We start from the raw sequence: 16088 nt of genomic DNA on the forward strand, positions 1-16088 counted from the left end.
GTCACTAACTGAGGAAATCAAAAAAACAAGTCTTTGAACTACACTACTACAAATGGATATAAAGTAGACTTCAGTTAGTTAGTTTTTTGTTCTAAATTTTTTCTGTTGCCCCGTTTTTGCTATACAATCTTGTGTCGCGACTGGGGAAAACTATGTTGTTGCATTAAAATCTGAAAAACTTTATTAGACTTTTATTTCTTTCTATAGAGTCAATATCGGAAACGAGGGCATTCGACCCGACTTTGCAATGCCATGCAACTTTAAATGCGATGCCTCAAAATCAGTAAAAAAAATTATTTTATATAAATTAAATAATAAAAATTAAATTATATATTAATTCGTATTAGTGAAGCAAAATTATTTATAGTGCTAAAAATGATGACTGAGCGTCCAAACACATAATAGTTTTAAAAACATTAACAAAGAAAGGCACAGGGTAAGTACACTTACTGAACAAGTAACCAATGATTTCATAGTTTTACGGATCAAATCAAAAATTGAAGCGAATTTTTAACCATTTAAAACTGGCACAATTTTATCCCGAAATTGAATGAGCTAAAAAATCACGTACCATAAGTAAAAGCTTGAAATTTCGGTGCAAATGAAGGGTTGTCCAATAAGAGGTGTTATTTTGATATTTTATTTTTTAGTATAAATGATCGGATGTGTACATATTTTATTATAAAGAGGAAGGCATGCCGTTAATTGTGGAAAATAACATCAGGCAAATGACCTCCACGACCACGCTTACAGGACAATATCATTTTCATGAAATTCTCCATAAGCAAATTGCAAAATAGCTGTCCTATGTCCTCAATAGCCTCACGAATTCCATCTTTGAGGTCTTGAATTGACCCTGGGCTGTTGGCGTAGACCTTCTCTTTCACGTGAACCCAAAGAAAAAAGTCACAAGGTTTTAAATCACAAGATCTAGGTGGACAATTGTGATCACCTCTTCGAGAGATAACACTGTCCGGAAACTTTACCCGTAAAAGTTTAATAGTTTCGTAGCTTGTGTGACACGTAGCGCCGTCCAGTTGAAAATAAACGTTGTCCAGATCAATACCATCCAATCCCGGCCATAAAAAATCGTTTTTTTTTTTCATTAAATGCTAATATAATCGTTTAAGAATATGTCAAAAAAATTTTAGAATATAAATTTAAGTATAATATTTATTATATTATAGATTGTCAATCGAGACGACTCTATTCTTTGCGTTCGTGCACTGGGAGAGGTATAGTTACGGTGTATTCAAACTTTAGACGCGTTTTTCTCAAAACTATATTTTTCGAATTGGCGTACACGATAACTCAAAAAGTTATTGACCGATCTCCCGGAAATTTTGCACACATCTTTTTTATGATATTACTTTTTATGTGAATTTAGAAGCTTTCGAAAGTTTTTCGAAAAAAATAATTTTTTCAAAGCAAAAGTAATAAGAAAATTCGCCCCAAAATTCATTTTTTTTTTTGCAGCTTTTTATTTTGCGATTTTTTTTTCATTTGTTTTTAATTCATATAGTATTTATGACATTAATAAACACACAAATTTTTAGTTTTTAGTATTCAGGGCACTGACGCCGATGCTACAATGCCCGCCGATTGAGAAGCCCCGCAGCGACCTTCCTGGAAGAATTGAATGTACCTCCGCCATTTTAAATTATTAAAATAAAAATAAAGTATTTTATGTTAAAATAAAAAAGTGTTTTTATTATTTTAAAGTATAAATAAACTCTATGCCAATTTTGAAAAAAATATATTGACTTCTTCATTTTAAATAATTTTAATGAAAATCAGGAAAAATATGGCCGTTTACAGGTATCTGTCCCCTTAAATTAATAAAAAATTAAAGAAAAAATAAATTAATAGTCTAAATTGTCCCATATAACGCGCTACTAATATTATGAACATAACTGTATGCATAGATAAAATCCATTATGATGGTAAAATAAATAAGTGCATCTTCATTATGCTAATATGAAGTCAGTAGTCAGTATAGTAAATTAAACGCCTACGTACACAAATTAATGTGAGTATCATCTTGAGTTTTTTTTTTACTTTTTTGTGTGCAAGAAATGTAAGCAAAGGCAAGTAATGTGCCTATGTACGAACATCAGTGGGTGTGAAGGTGTAAATGGCGCCGCTGATATTGTTTTATAAACACATTATATATGTATATAAATTTAATTGTGGTAGCTAAAAATATTCATTAACTTTTTCCTATTCTACCTCTTATATGGCCGAGGTGCGGCATGAAAAGAAAATTGTGGGCGTTTGATCGACTAATACCACACTTACAGCGCTCGAAAGACAAAATGACACGGGCAATGCAGAAGATGAATGCTGTATTGAATTTGATCACATACACACAAATATATGTATGTAAGTAAGCATTTCAAGGCCAAGAATCGTGGTGTTTAATCTTCTTACTTTTTGATGGATGTGTATATGTGATATTGAAGGTTGTTCACCATATGGCATGCCATTATGCAATATGATCTTTGGACTTAAGTTGCCTGCCAAAAACAAAAATTCAATAAGAGCAAAAGAGCAAATAATAAAAAAAATATTTAAATACATTAACACTTAATTGGGGTCGCAGGCGAAGCAATTGATCTTGTCATTGAACTAATTTATTTGAGACGTTCAACTGACAGCGCGAAGAAATGCGACTTCATTATGATTAACTTATGAGCTTCCAAAAATTAAACAAAGCGAATGAAAAAACATACACACACACGCAGAAAAATGGATGCAGGCCATATGTAGATAAATAAATAAGAAAACTATAAAGAGTCTGGTAGTAAAAGTCTTTGCCTAAAAGCGCAAGAATATAAAGTAGACGAAAAGCACGCTATGAACTTCCCGCTGGTGGAATCGGTTTTTATTTTTTTGGCGCATCCAGTAGACAGTAAACAGATGGTTGTGGGAACGCATACACGTACAAAACATATGGTTATGTGTGTGTAAGTATATAAATCATGTGGACGCAAGTAGCTGCATACATATGCACTTGTACGTACAAACACACACATCTTGCTCTTCGCATTTTTTTAAAACGTCCAGTTGAACACAGAAATACGAAACTCATTACAGTTTAATTTATGTGCCTATTTTCAGTAGATTGCTCCACTTTTCAGCGTCGTCTCAAAAAAAGTTCTACAAATGTGTACATGTGTATGTATGTATGTATGTGTTTTTATGTAAGATGAATGAAAAGAATCCATGAAAACAAACCGGTGGAAAAAAAAACACATTTCAACTACTTAAACCAATGAGTACTTCCAAAGCGCACTTGCTATAAACCGACATACTTCCATAAATAAATATCTTTCTTTAACTAAACAAGACGACAAGTGCGGAGCCACTTACGAAAATAGGTTCATAGATGCACAATTCACTTTGCACTTTGCTTCTATCCATTCTATGTACCTATGTTAGTAGGCTTACAATAACATCGCATAGTGGATACGCAATTATGCCCTATAGGAAATACTTGAATTATACAATATGAGTTCATTGAATTGCAGTTTTTCTTTACTTGCAATGTAAAATAAAATTAAGAGCAAATTCTTATCAAAATAAAGAAAGAAAGAAGGAAGAAAAGAGGTAAAAAATTAATACAAAACCTGTCATACATACACATCCCATCTTTGCTTTTTCACGGGATACTCCTTTTTTAGCTTCCCAAAACCTAATCCGCGAAAATGATATAAATACATATGTATGTAGCGCGTTTTATCGCAATTGATAGTTTTAAAAGCAAAATTCCTATCCTAGAAAATGGATGTATGATCCATGTGTGTACCGTTTGTCCCACTAAATGCATTGCTGCAGATAAAAATGAAATAAAGAGAGAAACTTGTTTTTGTGCAAGTTTAATATAATATATTAAAATTACTTTTAATGTACTAGACCAGTTAAATTATTACATTCATTGTAAACATGTTTATCAAAATTTAAAATATATCTTGAAGTAAATTTTATCGTCGACTGTATGTCTGTCTAATGGAAGCGTGACCGCTGTAACTTAGAAACGATCGACCAACTCAGTTCTCACAAAATGCATTATATGAGCTTATAATATCTTCGAGTCATACTTTGTGTTAATTTCGGCGCAAGTTGTGGAGGTAATCGACTCCAAATCAATCGAATTGACCGTCCATATTTGATTTCCTTTGAGTTTTTGCTTAACTATTGTCCAAACATTTTCAACAGGGAACTGTGAAGATCATCAAGCAAATGTGGATATCAATCCAACATTTCAATCCCATTTTGCTGTTTCTATTCTACGCATCTTCGGCTTCGATGCTTGGGATCGTTGCCTTCTTGTAAAATCCAAGGTTGGATAGTTCTTCCATCCATCTTTGCAGCTGACGGTAATAAGACTTTTTGGTAAATTTTATTAAGCAAACTGTATTCAAATTGGAGTGAAATACAAATAAATGGGCGGCCGCCATAGCCGAATGGGTTGGTGCGTGATTACCATTCGGAATTCACAGAGAGAACGTAGGGCCGAATCTCGGTTAAACACCAAAATTAAGAAAAAGTTTCTTCTAATAGCGGTCGCCCCTCGGCAGGCAATGGCAAACCTCCAAGAGTATTTCTGGCATTAAAAAGCTCCTCAAAAAAAGATCTGCCGTTCGGCGTCGGCTTGAAACTGTAGGTCCCTCCATTTGTGGAACAACATCAAGGAAGAGCAGCTCGGCGAAACACCCAAAAAGAGTGTACGCGCCAATTAAATATATATATAAGGTTGTCAAAAAAGTCTTGCGGTATTTCCGCAAGCTTGTCTTTGCAAGCGCGTAGTTCTAGTTGTATTCGTCGCATCGGTTCACGCTAGAGCTTTTTGGAAAGCTCTTTTCACGTGCTAACACGTGTTTGATTAATTGTTGTTTGCTTTTAGTCGTTCGTGAGTTATAGAGCCGCAAACATGGAGCAAAATAAAGAGAAAATACGGAATATTTTACAGTACTACTACGATAAAGGCAAAAATGCATCTCATGCTACCAATAAAATTTGTGCAGTTTATGGACCCGATACAGTTTCCATTTCCACCGCACAACGATGGTTTCAACGTTTTCGTTCTGGTGCAGAGGTGATCGAAGATGCGCCACGGTCCGGAAGGCCTGTCGTCGAAAATTGCGATAAAATCGCTGAACTGATCGAAAGAGACCGGCATAGTAGCAGCCGTAGCATCGGCCAAGAGCTGGGCATGAGCCATCAAACCGTTATAAACCATTTGAAGAAGCTTGGATTCAAAAAGAAGCTTGATGTATGGGTGCCACACGACTTGACGCAAAAGAACATTTTTGCCCGTATGGATGCATGCGAATCGCTTCTGAATCGCAAAAAAAATCGACCCGGATGGTGACTGGCGATGAAAAGTGGGTCACTTTCGACAACGTGAAGCGCAAACGGTCGTGGCCGAAAAGCGGTGAAGCTGCCCAGACAGTGGGCAAGCCTGGATTGACGGCCAGGAAGGTTCTTCTGTGTGTTTGGAGGGATTGGCAGGGAATCATCCACTATGAGCTGCTCCCCTATGGACAAACGCGCAATCGGACCTGTACTGCCAACAACTGGACCGCTTGAATGCAGCACTCATGCAGAAGAGGCCATCTTTGATCAACAGAGGCCGAATTGTCTTCCATCAGGACAACGCCAGGCCACACACATCTTTGGTGACGCGCCAGAAGCTCCGGGAGCTCGGATGGGAGGTTCTTTTGCATCCACCGTATAGTCCGGATCTCGCACCAAGTGATTACCACCTATTTCTGTCCATGGCGAACGAGCTTGGTAGTCGGAAGTTGTCCACAAGAGAGTCCTATGAAAATTGGCTCTCCGAGTTTTTTGACAATAGGGAAGCGAGCTTCTATAAGAGGGGCATTATGAAGTTGGCATCTCGTTGGGAACTCGTCATCGAACAAATCGGCGCATATTTGACTTAAATCGCATTATTATAACCAATTTTATGAACAATTGAAAATTCAATAAAAATACCGCAAGACTTTTTTGACAACCTTATATATACAATGAACTTTAAGGTAAAATATGAAATGATATTTATTTATGGGCTTAGGGGAAGGCAAGCAAAACATGTATAAAAGATTTTTCAGTGCCATTGACACACAATACAATAGAAACGAGTTTATCGACGAAGCTTTTCGCCTCCTTGTAGACCAAGACGACAATCTATCGTCGCTGTGAGTGTATCGGCTCCGGCTGGTTGGTTAACTGCAATATTCCCAGGTATAGTAATTATGAATTGGGCAATTACTGCTGGATTACTCACACGACTTTCGATTTTTGCAAGGACCAATGTGGACCAAAATCGTCAAAAAATTTCGTCTCGGATCGCTTTTTCTGAACTCATCAACTTCCTTGTAAAACCAAAACTTCCAACGTGTTGCAAAAGAAAGCAAAGGTTCATCGGCTTGTCGGCTGTTTTTATGTGAAATGTGTGACCATTTGATCCATGCAATCGACGCCAGCTTTGTGGGCATTATATAGGGTCCGGCAAAAAGGCCTTAAATTTAGTTTGGAAAATTACTTTTATTCAATTCAAAGTAGAAAATATGTGAAATAATACAAAATTAAGAATCAATTTACTTTTGCTCGATATGACCACCTTTTGCCGTGACTATGGCCTTAAGACGGTGCAGAAACGAATCGCAAGCTGCCCAAATGTCACTTGCAGGTATTTTGGCCCACTCGTGGAAAATGGCTTTTTTCAACGCTTTCAGACTGGTGAATCTTTTAGTTCGGACCTTGACCTCCAAAATGGCCCAAAGAGAATAATCCGTCGAAATCGCGTCTGGTGAATTTGAGAGTCATTGTGTGCACGTTATGAAGTTCGGACCGTTATTTTTTTGCCATTTTTGGCTCGCTCGAGCTTTGTGAAACGGTTCCGAGTCCTGTTGAAACGTCCATGGTCTGCCCCCGAAATGTTTGTCTGCCACGGCTTCAAAGCAACCTCCAGAATAATTTCCCGATAATACGAGTATTTCGCATTGACCTTGACACCAGGCTTGATGAAAACGATTGGAGAGCACCCATCTGCGATTACAGCGGCCCAATTTGCGGGTGCTACCTCCTGGTGGCTAATCGATGGCTCAAATTCAGGTATGAACGGTCGGTCAAATAAATCTTTTCCTTTTGGGAGTTTACGAATTAGTCAATTTGAAATATTTGCTCGTGCATCAGCTGCACGAGCGGTCTGAAGTTGGTTACACTTCGAGTGCCGGACCCTGTAATAAATAATGGGCGATGGTTTTTTTGCTTCACCTGTACAATATTTGGTATAACGACCGGTGGAAAGTAAATTAATCATTCTATTCTTTTTTGGTACATAGCTGCTGATTGTAACAAGGATTTGATGAAAACCAAACAACTAACATCTATTTTATGCTAGAAAAAATACCATTAATAATCACTGCTGCTCAAACTACTTTGAAATAGTATTTCCAGAGTAATTATTGAACACAAAATGGGGAATATGTAGTAAGTCATTGTCCTGTTTTTATTATTTAAAATATAGTCATTGTGTGAAGGTTAAATTTCTACAAAAAAATTCTTCTTCCATCCTTTGATCCTTGCCTTTACTCCGGTACCAACACCATACCAATTCAATTCCACATTGACGAGATGGGAGTTAAAACGGATCCGCAGGGGCGCTCTAGTTCGCCCTGTTAGAGATGAATTCGAAATTTCTAAGAAGCTTATAGAGCACATAATTGAAAATCACTTATACTTGTACAGGAAATATCTCAGAATACTTCACTCTTGGAGCATTGGGTTTTCCTACAGGGTGTATTTATACTCTCTTAAAATAACAAAATGTATTTACAGTCGTTTCGCTTTTTCTTTATGACTTACTTGGCATCACGTCACCACCACTTGACTGCACGATGCCACATGCACCCACGCTAGTACCGACAAACTTACAAGCGAATAGTGACTGATAGCCAACGCACTGGCGGATGAGTGTCTCTGCTAAACTTGAGATTATTCATCATCAATTGAATTGTTACAATTTGCACTCTATTCCCACTTATCGCTTATCGTGGTGGCTGCACACTCGCTATCAGCTACTTGTAAGTTGAGAATGAATTTGTTTTTTTTTTTTCTTTTATAGCGATTTCATACAAAGTCCATCGGTTGACGTTTGTGGAGAATCTGTAGAGCAGCATGGAAGAAACATGAATATGAATACTAAATAAGTACATAAATATGTATATGGAGCAATTCACATACGTGCATTGTGGCAAAAAAGTATATCACAGAGACTTATTGACAAGTTTTGACATTTATTTACTTCTCATTTAAATTTAATACTTTGTTTATATTTTATGAAAATATACCCTATGTTCAGAAAGTACCGGGAATGTTTAAATAAAACAAAACAGAGTTAAATTTCAGGCAAATTTATTTTATCTCCTTCAAAATATGAACGTGTGCCAACGTTTAACCCAGTCCTCCGCTGACGGAGCACTGACGAAGCCAAAAGGAAGGTAAATCAGGAAGGTAATCAGATGATCCGAGTTAAGACATGGCTAGAGGACCATGGATTAAGGCTGGCCACAGAGAAAACTGAGCTAATCCTTCTAACCAACAGACGTATCCCATTAGAAGCAGATATTCAAGTACTCGATACCACTTTATCGACAAAAAGAGTGGTCAAATACATACCTAGGAGTGCAATTAGACACAAGGCTAACTTACTGGGCGCACATAAATCATGCTGCCCCAAGAGCTGCCAAAGTAAACGATATGTTGAGTAAGCTCATGGCAAACCTTGGAGGCCCAACACAGAACAAGCGAAAACTTTTAATGGACACAAGGAACTCGATTCTCTTATACGGATGCGAAATATGGGCAGATTCGCTAAAAGTGCTATGCCGGCGGAAAACTCTGCAATCTTCTTCATACAGAACAGTATCTAAAGCAGCGGTGTTAGTTATCAGCGGAACCATCCCTATATGTAGATATGGGAAGCAAAAATCACAGCAATCCCAGTACCTCGCTTTTCCGATATTAGAATCCAAACGCTCACACTTTAGCAGGCAAGATGGAACACTGAACGGTATGGTAGATAGACAGCGTGACTAACACCCGATCTAAAAAAGTGGATAGAAAGAAAGCACGGTGAGGTTAACTATTACCTCACAGTTTTTGTCCGGACATGGGTCCTTTCGCAAGTACTTGTGGCGAATGGGAAAAGTGAGCCTACCAATCTGCACATATGGAGATACTGAGTATGATGATGCGGAGTACACCTTCTTTAAATGCGAGAGGTGGAACATAGAGAGAACAGCTCTGCAACGAGCTATTGGTGTATTTACACCTGACGAAGTGATCGAGAAAAAGATGATAAGCGAAGAAAAATGGAAATCCGTCGCAAATTTTGTGGAGGATATTATCCGAAAAAAGAAGCGTGAAATGGAAACTTATGTTGAATAACATTGAGCATAGGTTTCTCAAAACAGGGTGAGTAAGTAAGTGTCCTTCTTAGGACGCCGTCTTGGCCCTCTACCTCAAAGCAATGCGGAAGCAGTCACGAGGTGGAGAGAAAAATCCAAGAGAAAAGGAGGGATATTTTTAGTGGAATCACCAGCACAAAAACAAAAACCCATTCCCCCATGCACCCCTAAGCCGATGAAGGGATGGCCTTCAGTTCCTTCGTCGCATTCTCTTTGATCTCCTTACAAGAATTGGTAATTGCAACTTGGGAAACAAAAAGAAGTCGCTCGGGGCCATATCAGGTGAATCCGATGCTTGCACGATGGTGTGTACTTGGCGTTTGGTCAAATAATCCAGCACGATTTGTGCTCAGTGCAAGAATTGTTTGCCCACATTCCCGGCCGTTTGGGACTTACAACATGTCTCAAATGCTTCAAAACGGATAAATAACGTTCCTTATTGACTCTCTGGCCCGAAAACTTAAGAAGAACATATGGGCCGGTTCCTACGTGCGCGGTTCGTTTAAATTAAACATTCCTGGTACTTTTTGATCATAGGGTATTTTATTCTCCTAAAAAGGTTAAAAAAGAATTCAAAACAAATTCATGATTTCAAATTTCACAGTTTTCGGAAAAATTTCGGGTATTTAGTTTATAGCCCATACAATTTTGGTATATTAAAGTGCAAGTTTATAATAGCTCAAATATGCGTAGATTTTTAACAATTTTTTTTGCTGGCTATGTTGGGTGTTTTCTTCCATTAAAAAAAATAATTTCGTGTATTCGTTATGTGGGACATTTTTTAAAATTCTGATTAATAAGTGGGAGATGTAAAATTTGTCGAATTTTTTCTAAACTTGCTTAAATATTTAAAACTCGAAATTATGTGGTTTTTGTACAAGAATTAACTATATTTTCATAAAAAATGACTAAAATTAAATAAGAAATAAATGTATTGTCTAAATTTTTTAATAAATCCTAATTCTTTAGTTATTTAACGCAGTTGACGCATGGTAGATATGTAGGTATACTATATATCATGCTTGCATTCACACGTACGCTTTCTATATGTAACTTGATGGCTTTATGACCCTTTTCATTTGCTTTCCTTTTTAACTTTGATTGGATCGTAAATTTTTCGCCACACCGCGAAATACACATGTAAATACGAAAGGAAAATAAACAAAAATAACTTTATTAACATACGCAGTGAAGGAAGAAATAAAATTTGGCACAAGATACATCAATGACGACGGTACTGATGGCTACATTTCGGAAATATTTTATATAACCTAGATCAGTTTACAACTGTGCCAGGACGAGTGCTATAAAACGATTACTTTTCTCAACATATTTGATTTTTTATACTGTCAATGTCAAGCATGACTTTATTGAAAAATTGAAGAATTTATTACACCTTAGGTAGAATATGGTCTCTTTATAGCCTTTTCTTAATGGACTAATACATGATTTCAGCAATTTGAGGTCAAATATGCTTGTATTGGGCAAAGTTTTAAGTAGCTCGAATAATAGATCATTTTTTAAATTTTTTATCAAAACTACAAATATTTTTCATAAGAACAGCATATTCCACCATGCGACCAAAATCAACTTTTTTTTCATGTACATGTGAAACTATAGATTTTATATGTGTAGTAGTGTAGCATTATTCAGTTTTTCATATTTTTTATCAATTGAATGAAATAAATAAATATAATAACGAAATAAATAACATTTAAAGGACTTTCAAAAAACTAAATTTTCAAAAAAATTGTTTTAAGTACTTAAACTCGCTCTTCTAACCCCGTTCGGTTCTTCTCCTTCTGTTTTCCACAGTATGGTATCACAATGGACGAATTTGATTCTTTGTCCAAGTGGGCTCTCAATTTCAGCTACTATAATTGCTCGTTCCAACAAAACAAATTTAGCGAAGAGTAAGGATATTTTGAAAATATAGTCGTAAATATTCTACCGAAGGCGCTACAGTGCCAAACATTTTTTTGTACATTTTGTGAAAATTTTTCAGTCTTGAGTTACGAGAGTGCAAATTCGTGTGAGAGATAACTCTATTTTATTCAGTACTATTGAGCTCTATTTTTTAGTTTTGTTAGATGTAATTTGGTAATTTAATTATGTATATATTTTAATTATTCTTTAGTTTTAGTAGTCAGTTTGAAATCATATTTTCTTGACTTCTTGAAATAAATAAAATAAATTTGGAAGGAAATGCCGCAAAGTTCATGCTCAATAAAAAATAAATTGTGTCAGTATTGTTGTACAGAAGCGAAACATGGCTGGTATCTGACACCATCACACAGAGGCTACAATCCTTCATCAACAAATACCTCCGCATCATCTGCAGAATATTCTGGCCAAACACCATCAGAAACAACGGACTGTGGAGATTAACCAACGAGGAACCCATCCTTAGGCAAATCAAACGCAGAAATTGACGATGGATAGGTCACATACTGAGAAAACCACCAGACAACATCACGAGAATGACACTGAACTGGAACCCGCAAGGGAGAAGATGTCGCGGTCGACCAAACAAAACTTAGAGAAGGTCGATGCTGCGCGAACTAGCAAATCCCGACATCTCATCAATAGACTCCAACATATTGCTTCAAGTTTCCAAACATCGAATCACCTGTTAAAGTAACCGGTATTGCCGAGACCAAGACCAAAGAGAGTTTTAGATAGTGCATGGCATAAGCGATAGCAAATTATGCATGGCAAATCGAGTTTAGTTGAATATGCAGGTGTGTATATAGAAAAATGCTTGTATGGAAAAATATGTTCGTACGTTACTGCTCAGATTAAATTTAGTTCTTACGATTCGTGACATAAAATCATACTTACATACATACATACATGCATACCTAATTCCAGCGTTATTAATTATTAAAGTTCAAGTTTCTGCCATATATGACGTGTTTGACAGTTCAAAATTGTTAACACCCACGCGACATCGGTGCCGGTACAAATCTCTGGCGCAAATTACATCATCGGGTCTAACTGAAGCAACTCCATAATAACAAGCTTACACAGTGAGAAATGACGAATTTGAGATATTTTTAATGAAGAAAGCTAGAATTTTCACATAAATGCAAGACAGTGGAGTAGACTAATGTTGATAAAAGTTACTACCATAAAAAACATATTCTTATTTTACTTCCTCTTCTGGTGTTACTAATAGGGATGTTAATCAGGCGATCCCAGTATTCCTCTCTTCTTTGAGATGCATATTAATATTAAAGAGTGGGTATAAGTATTTAAAACAATTTTGTGAAAAATCTTTGAAATATTAAATTGATTAGAAAATGGAAATTTAAATATTCAGTATTCCCATATAAAATTTAAAGTTCCATGTGCATGTAACATTTTTCCTGTATAAAGAAAAAAGGTGATTTTTGTCAACCGGTGTTATTTATATTACTATATGGTAGAAAAGCTTCTCAAACAATATTGATGCAATATTTTTCGAGCAAAGATGTTGAAATATAGTGAATATCTAAATTCCGAGACACCGGGATTATAAGAACGGCATCTCGAAAATCTGGAGATCGTAGAAATCGATAAAATTTACATCCCTACTTCTTATACAACCGCTTGCTTGTTTGGGGAGAATTAAAAAAAATGTTCCCCCTTTTTTGTGAAGTTGCGCCAGTTATGCCTACCATGTGTAACATGTGTAACATATATGGGTCCATCCATTGCGTTTACTACCAGAGCTTCGTCTGCGGTACCTGACCTGGCTCATTTTAATGTTACGTTGAAATCTTGGAAAACCATTGAATAAGTGATGTGTAGATCTCCGAAATAGTAGCTATAAATTATGCCACTGTGATTACACTATGCAATATTATTTTTTTAAGACAGTGATTCCAAGTCAAGTTTTCTAAGCATTGGTCTTATCCATGGTCTTACATTTTTTGAGAACTGATACAATTTTAAAAAAATATTTATTAATTTTCAGATTTATTCCATGTTTAAAATTTGCAGTTTTATATTGCAGTTTTCTATGCAGAACAAAATAAACTTTTCAAAAAGCATTATTTTAAAAGCAAAATTTATTTTTGTGTTCAAAAGAAAAAAAGTTTTCCGAATTTTGAACTAAAACATTAAATAATTATTCAAAAAAAAACATTTTTGCATATATATTTTTATCCTTAAAAATTACAAAAATACTGTGAAAATGTCAATAAAAACCATTTTTTAAGAAAACTCTATCTAAGCTCTATTTTAGCAATTTGCTTTTTACAGTCAAGCCTACAAATAAACCAATGTTTAGGTGAATTGATGTCAATATCCAAAATATAGTACCAAGAACACTTGGATCAGTTGGAATCACACTACCTTCAGACAGTTCTCCAGCTTGGCGTTTGCCAAAAATAAAATTTGGGTTCTTTGATTTATTGCCTGAAAAACCCCTGTCCAGTGGTATACTACAAAGTTTAAGCTTTATTTTCGCTATTCTGTAGAGTTCTCAGCACGTCAGATTCGGACGGTGCACATTTTCATAAATGCCTAAAAACCTGACTGTTACGTTTTTCAATCCCCATTTTCCCAAAACTCAGAAGTGATATACTTTTATTTACTACGAGTATTGTCAGATGCGGGTTACACGTGCCAAAGTCTACAGAAACGGACGGAAAGGGACAAACCAAAACTTCAGCACTGTATAATCTAAAGGTACAGATTAGTTCGTTATTTGAGTCGTGAGTTAAGTTGATCTTTAAAAAGTGTAGGATAATGTCTATACGCAAAATTCTTTGATCAATTTCCAATTCTTGTAAGCAGCTTGAAGTCACCTAATTTGGCTTATTTTAAACTGAAGCACTTGCGTCTGCGATATTTTCGGTACTCAGATTCTTTAATTGTTCAACGCGTTGTACTCAAAATACCTTGCGTCCAAAATACCTTGTGTTGGCACGGCTTTTACTGTTTGTTCTAATGAAAAAATTGTTAGAGGATTACGAAAATTATTTTTTCCCCCAGATTTTAACAAAAAAATAATTTATTGCGGATTATTCCGTTCTTGGTGATAAAAGAGAGTTTTTGTTCACGGATTATTCCATCGAATGATGCAAAAGGGTTAATAGAGGATGTGTTGATTAAAGTGTATTTGAATAACGAACTGTCTGGTGGTATGATTAATTTGACCAAAATTGGAAAAAGCGTGACCATCGACTCAGAACTCTAGCGCTTCCATGACAGTCGATTCTGCAGTACCAAAAAAACCTGATGCTGTTTCAACAGCAACAACTCAGAATTTCGGTATTAACATTTACAAATTTCCTAAGTTGCTTATTTGTGAACTTCTTTATAAAAAATGTAAGCCTGGAATGGTCGGACATTTCAAGATGGCAAACAAATGTTTATGGTCTCGTTTGCTTTGAATTACTAAACTGTTTTGCACCTATTGAAAAACTCTTTACAAAGATTTTTGTTTTAAAATATTTTTTCCAATGGTAGATCACTTTCATTCACTTCCATGCAATTATGCACACACACACGCTTATCAAACTCATTATGCCAACTTACGAGTTGAGCGATGCATTTGTGGAGTTCGTTGAATTTAAAGCTGAAGCGCTACATGCCGTGGAATGCATCTTGGAGCTTTACTATTTCCTTTTAGCGCGTGAAAAAACTAGCTGACTTCAGCAAAGAAACCAAGAATTTCCGCTTGCAATGAAGACTTTACACAAATTCGCACAATAATATTTTATTTTTGCAAATATAAAATATTTAGTTTTAAATAAAAGGTAACACTTTCCACGTTCTTTCAACAAAAAAGTCCGAATACGTGATTTCAATTAATGAGTACACACAGGGATGGTAATTTGTTTTCTTTTTGCACGCGAGTGTTAGAATATAATAGAGTTAAACGATTTTCATTAAATACATAAACAAATATTTACATAAATTTGTATGTTTTTACAGTAGTGTGCAAGACGGCAGCGATGTGAGTCGTCGGATCAATAAGTATGTAATAAGTGTCATATTTTTATTCTACACTATTATACATATACATATATTTGAATGCATACAGGCACGTGTTTGTTGTTATAATGCGCGTTCACACTGCTTAGACACGTTTAGACAAGTAATGCATGCAACTTTATTCGAGTTGTATTGTAACTTTTGTCAATTTTTACATAAAATTTGTAAATTTTCACCAATTATTGTCGCGCTTCTTTTTACACCTTATGTATGTATGTAAATATGTAAGTATTTTGCATTATCTTCTGCTATATATTTTTCATCCCGCGCACGAACAATAGTCAATAGCCGCAACAGTTAGCGCTCTACACCGCACGCGTTCACAACGAAACTGAAAGTGAGCTGCTAAGGCGAAGATTTTCCACTGTAAAGCCCCAAAAATGTAGCAACAAATCGCGTAACTTGAATAAGCAACAGGCCGAAAACGAACAGCTCCAGCATTCAATTTGGGATGATCAATCTGACAGTGAGCAATAAGAAGCTACAAATACATACAATTAGATTTGTACATACATACATACGCGAATATATGTAGACATACTTATTTGCTTATGTGGTTTTGTGTATTTCTACTTTGGTTATTTTTTTTTTTTGCCACTGCTCACACCTTTTGCGCCAGTTCAC

General features: G+C 35.8%; 1 protein-coding gene across 2 annotated transcripts in view; it reads right to left on the minus strand.

Moving 5' to 3' along the window:
• The window catches only part of LOC129237813 (scoloptoxin SSD14), an 82808-nt gene extending 67026 nt beyond the window's left edge, over window positions 1-15782 (minus strand). For both annotated transcript variants that reach the window (XM_054872757.1, XM_054872754.1), the window contains exon 1: window positions 15006-15782. In XM_054872757.1, coding sequence (XP_054728732.1) covers window positions 15006-15073 — 68 coding nt within the window. In that variant the 5' untranslated portion in view covers window positions 15074-15782. The remainder of the gene's footprint in view (window positions 1-15005) is intronic.
• Between the last annotated feature and the right edge of the window lie 306 nt (window positions 15783-16088).

This window comes from Anastrepha obliqua, chromosome 2 (assembly GCF_027943255.1).
Source record: "Anastrepha obliqua isolate idAnaObli1 chromosome 2, idAnaObli1_1.0, whole genome shotgun sequence".
Classification (NCBI taxonomy): Eukaryota; Metazoa; Arthropoda; class Insecta; order Diptera; family Tephritidae; genus Anastrepha; species Anastrepha obliqua.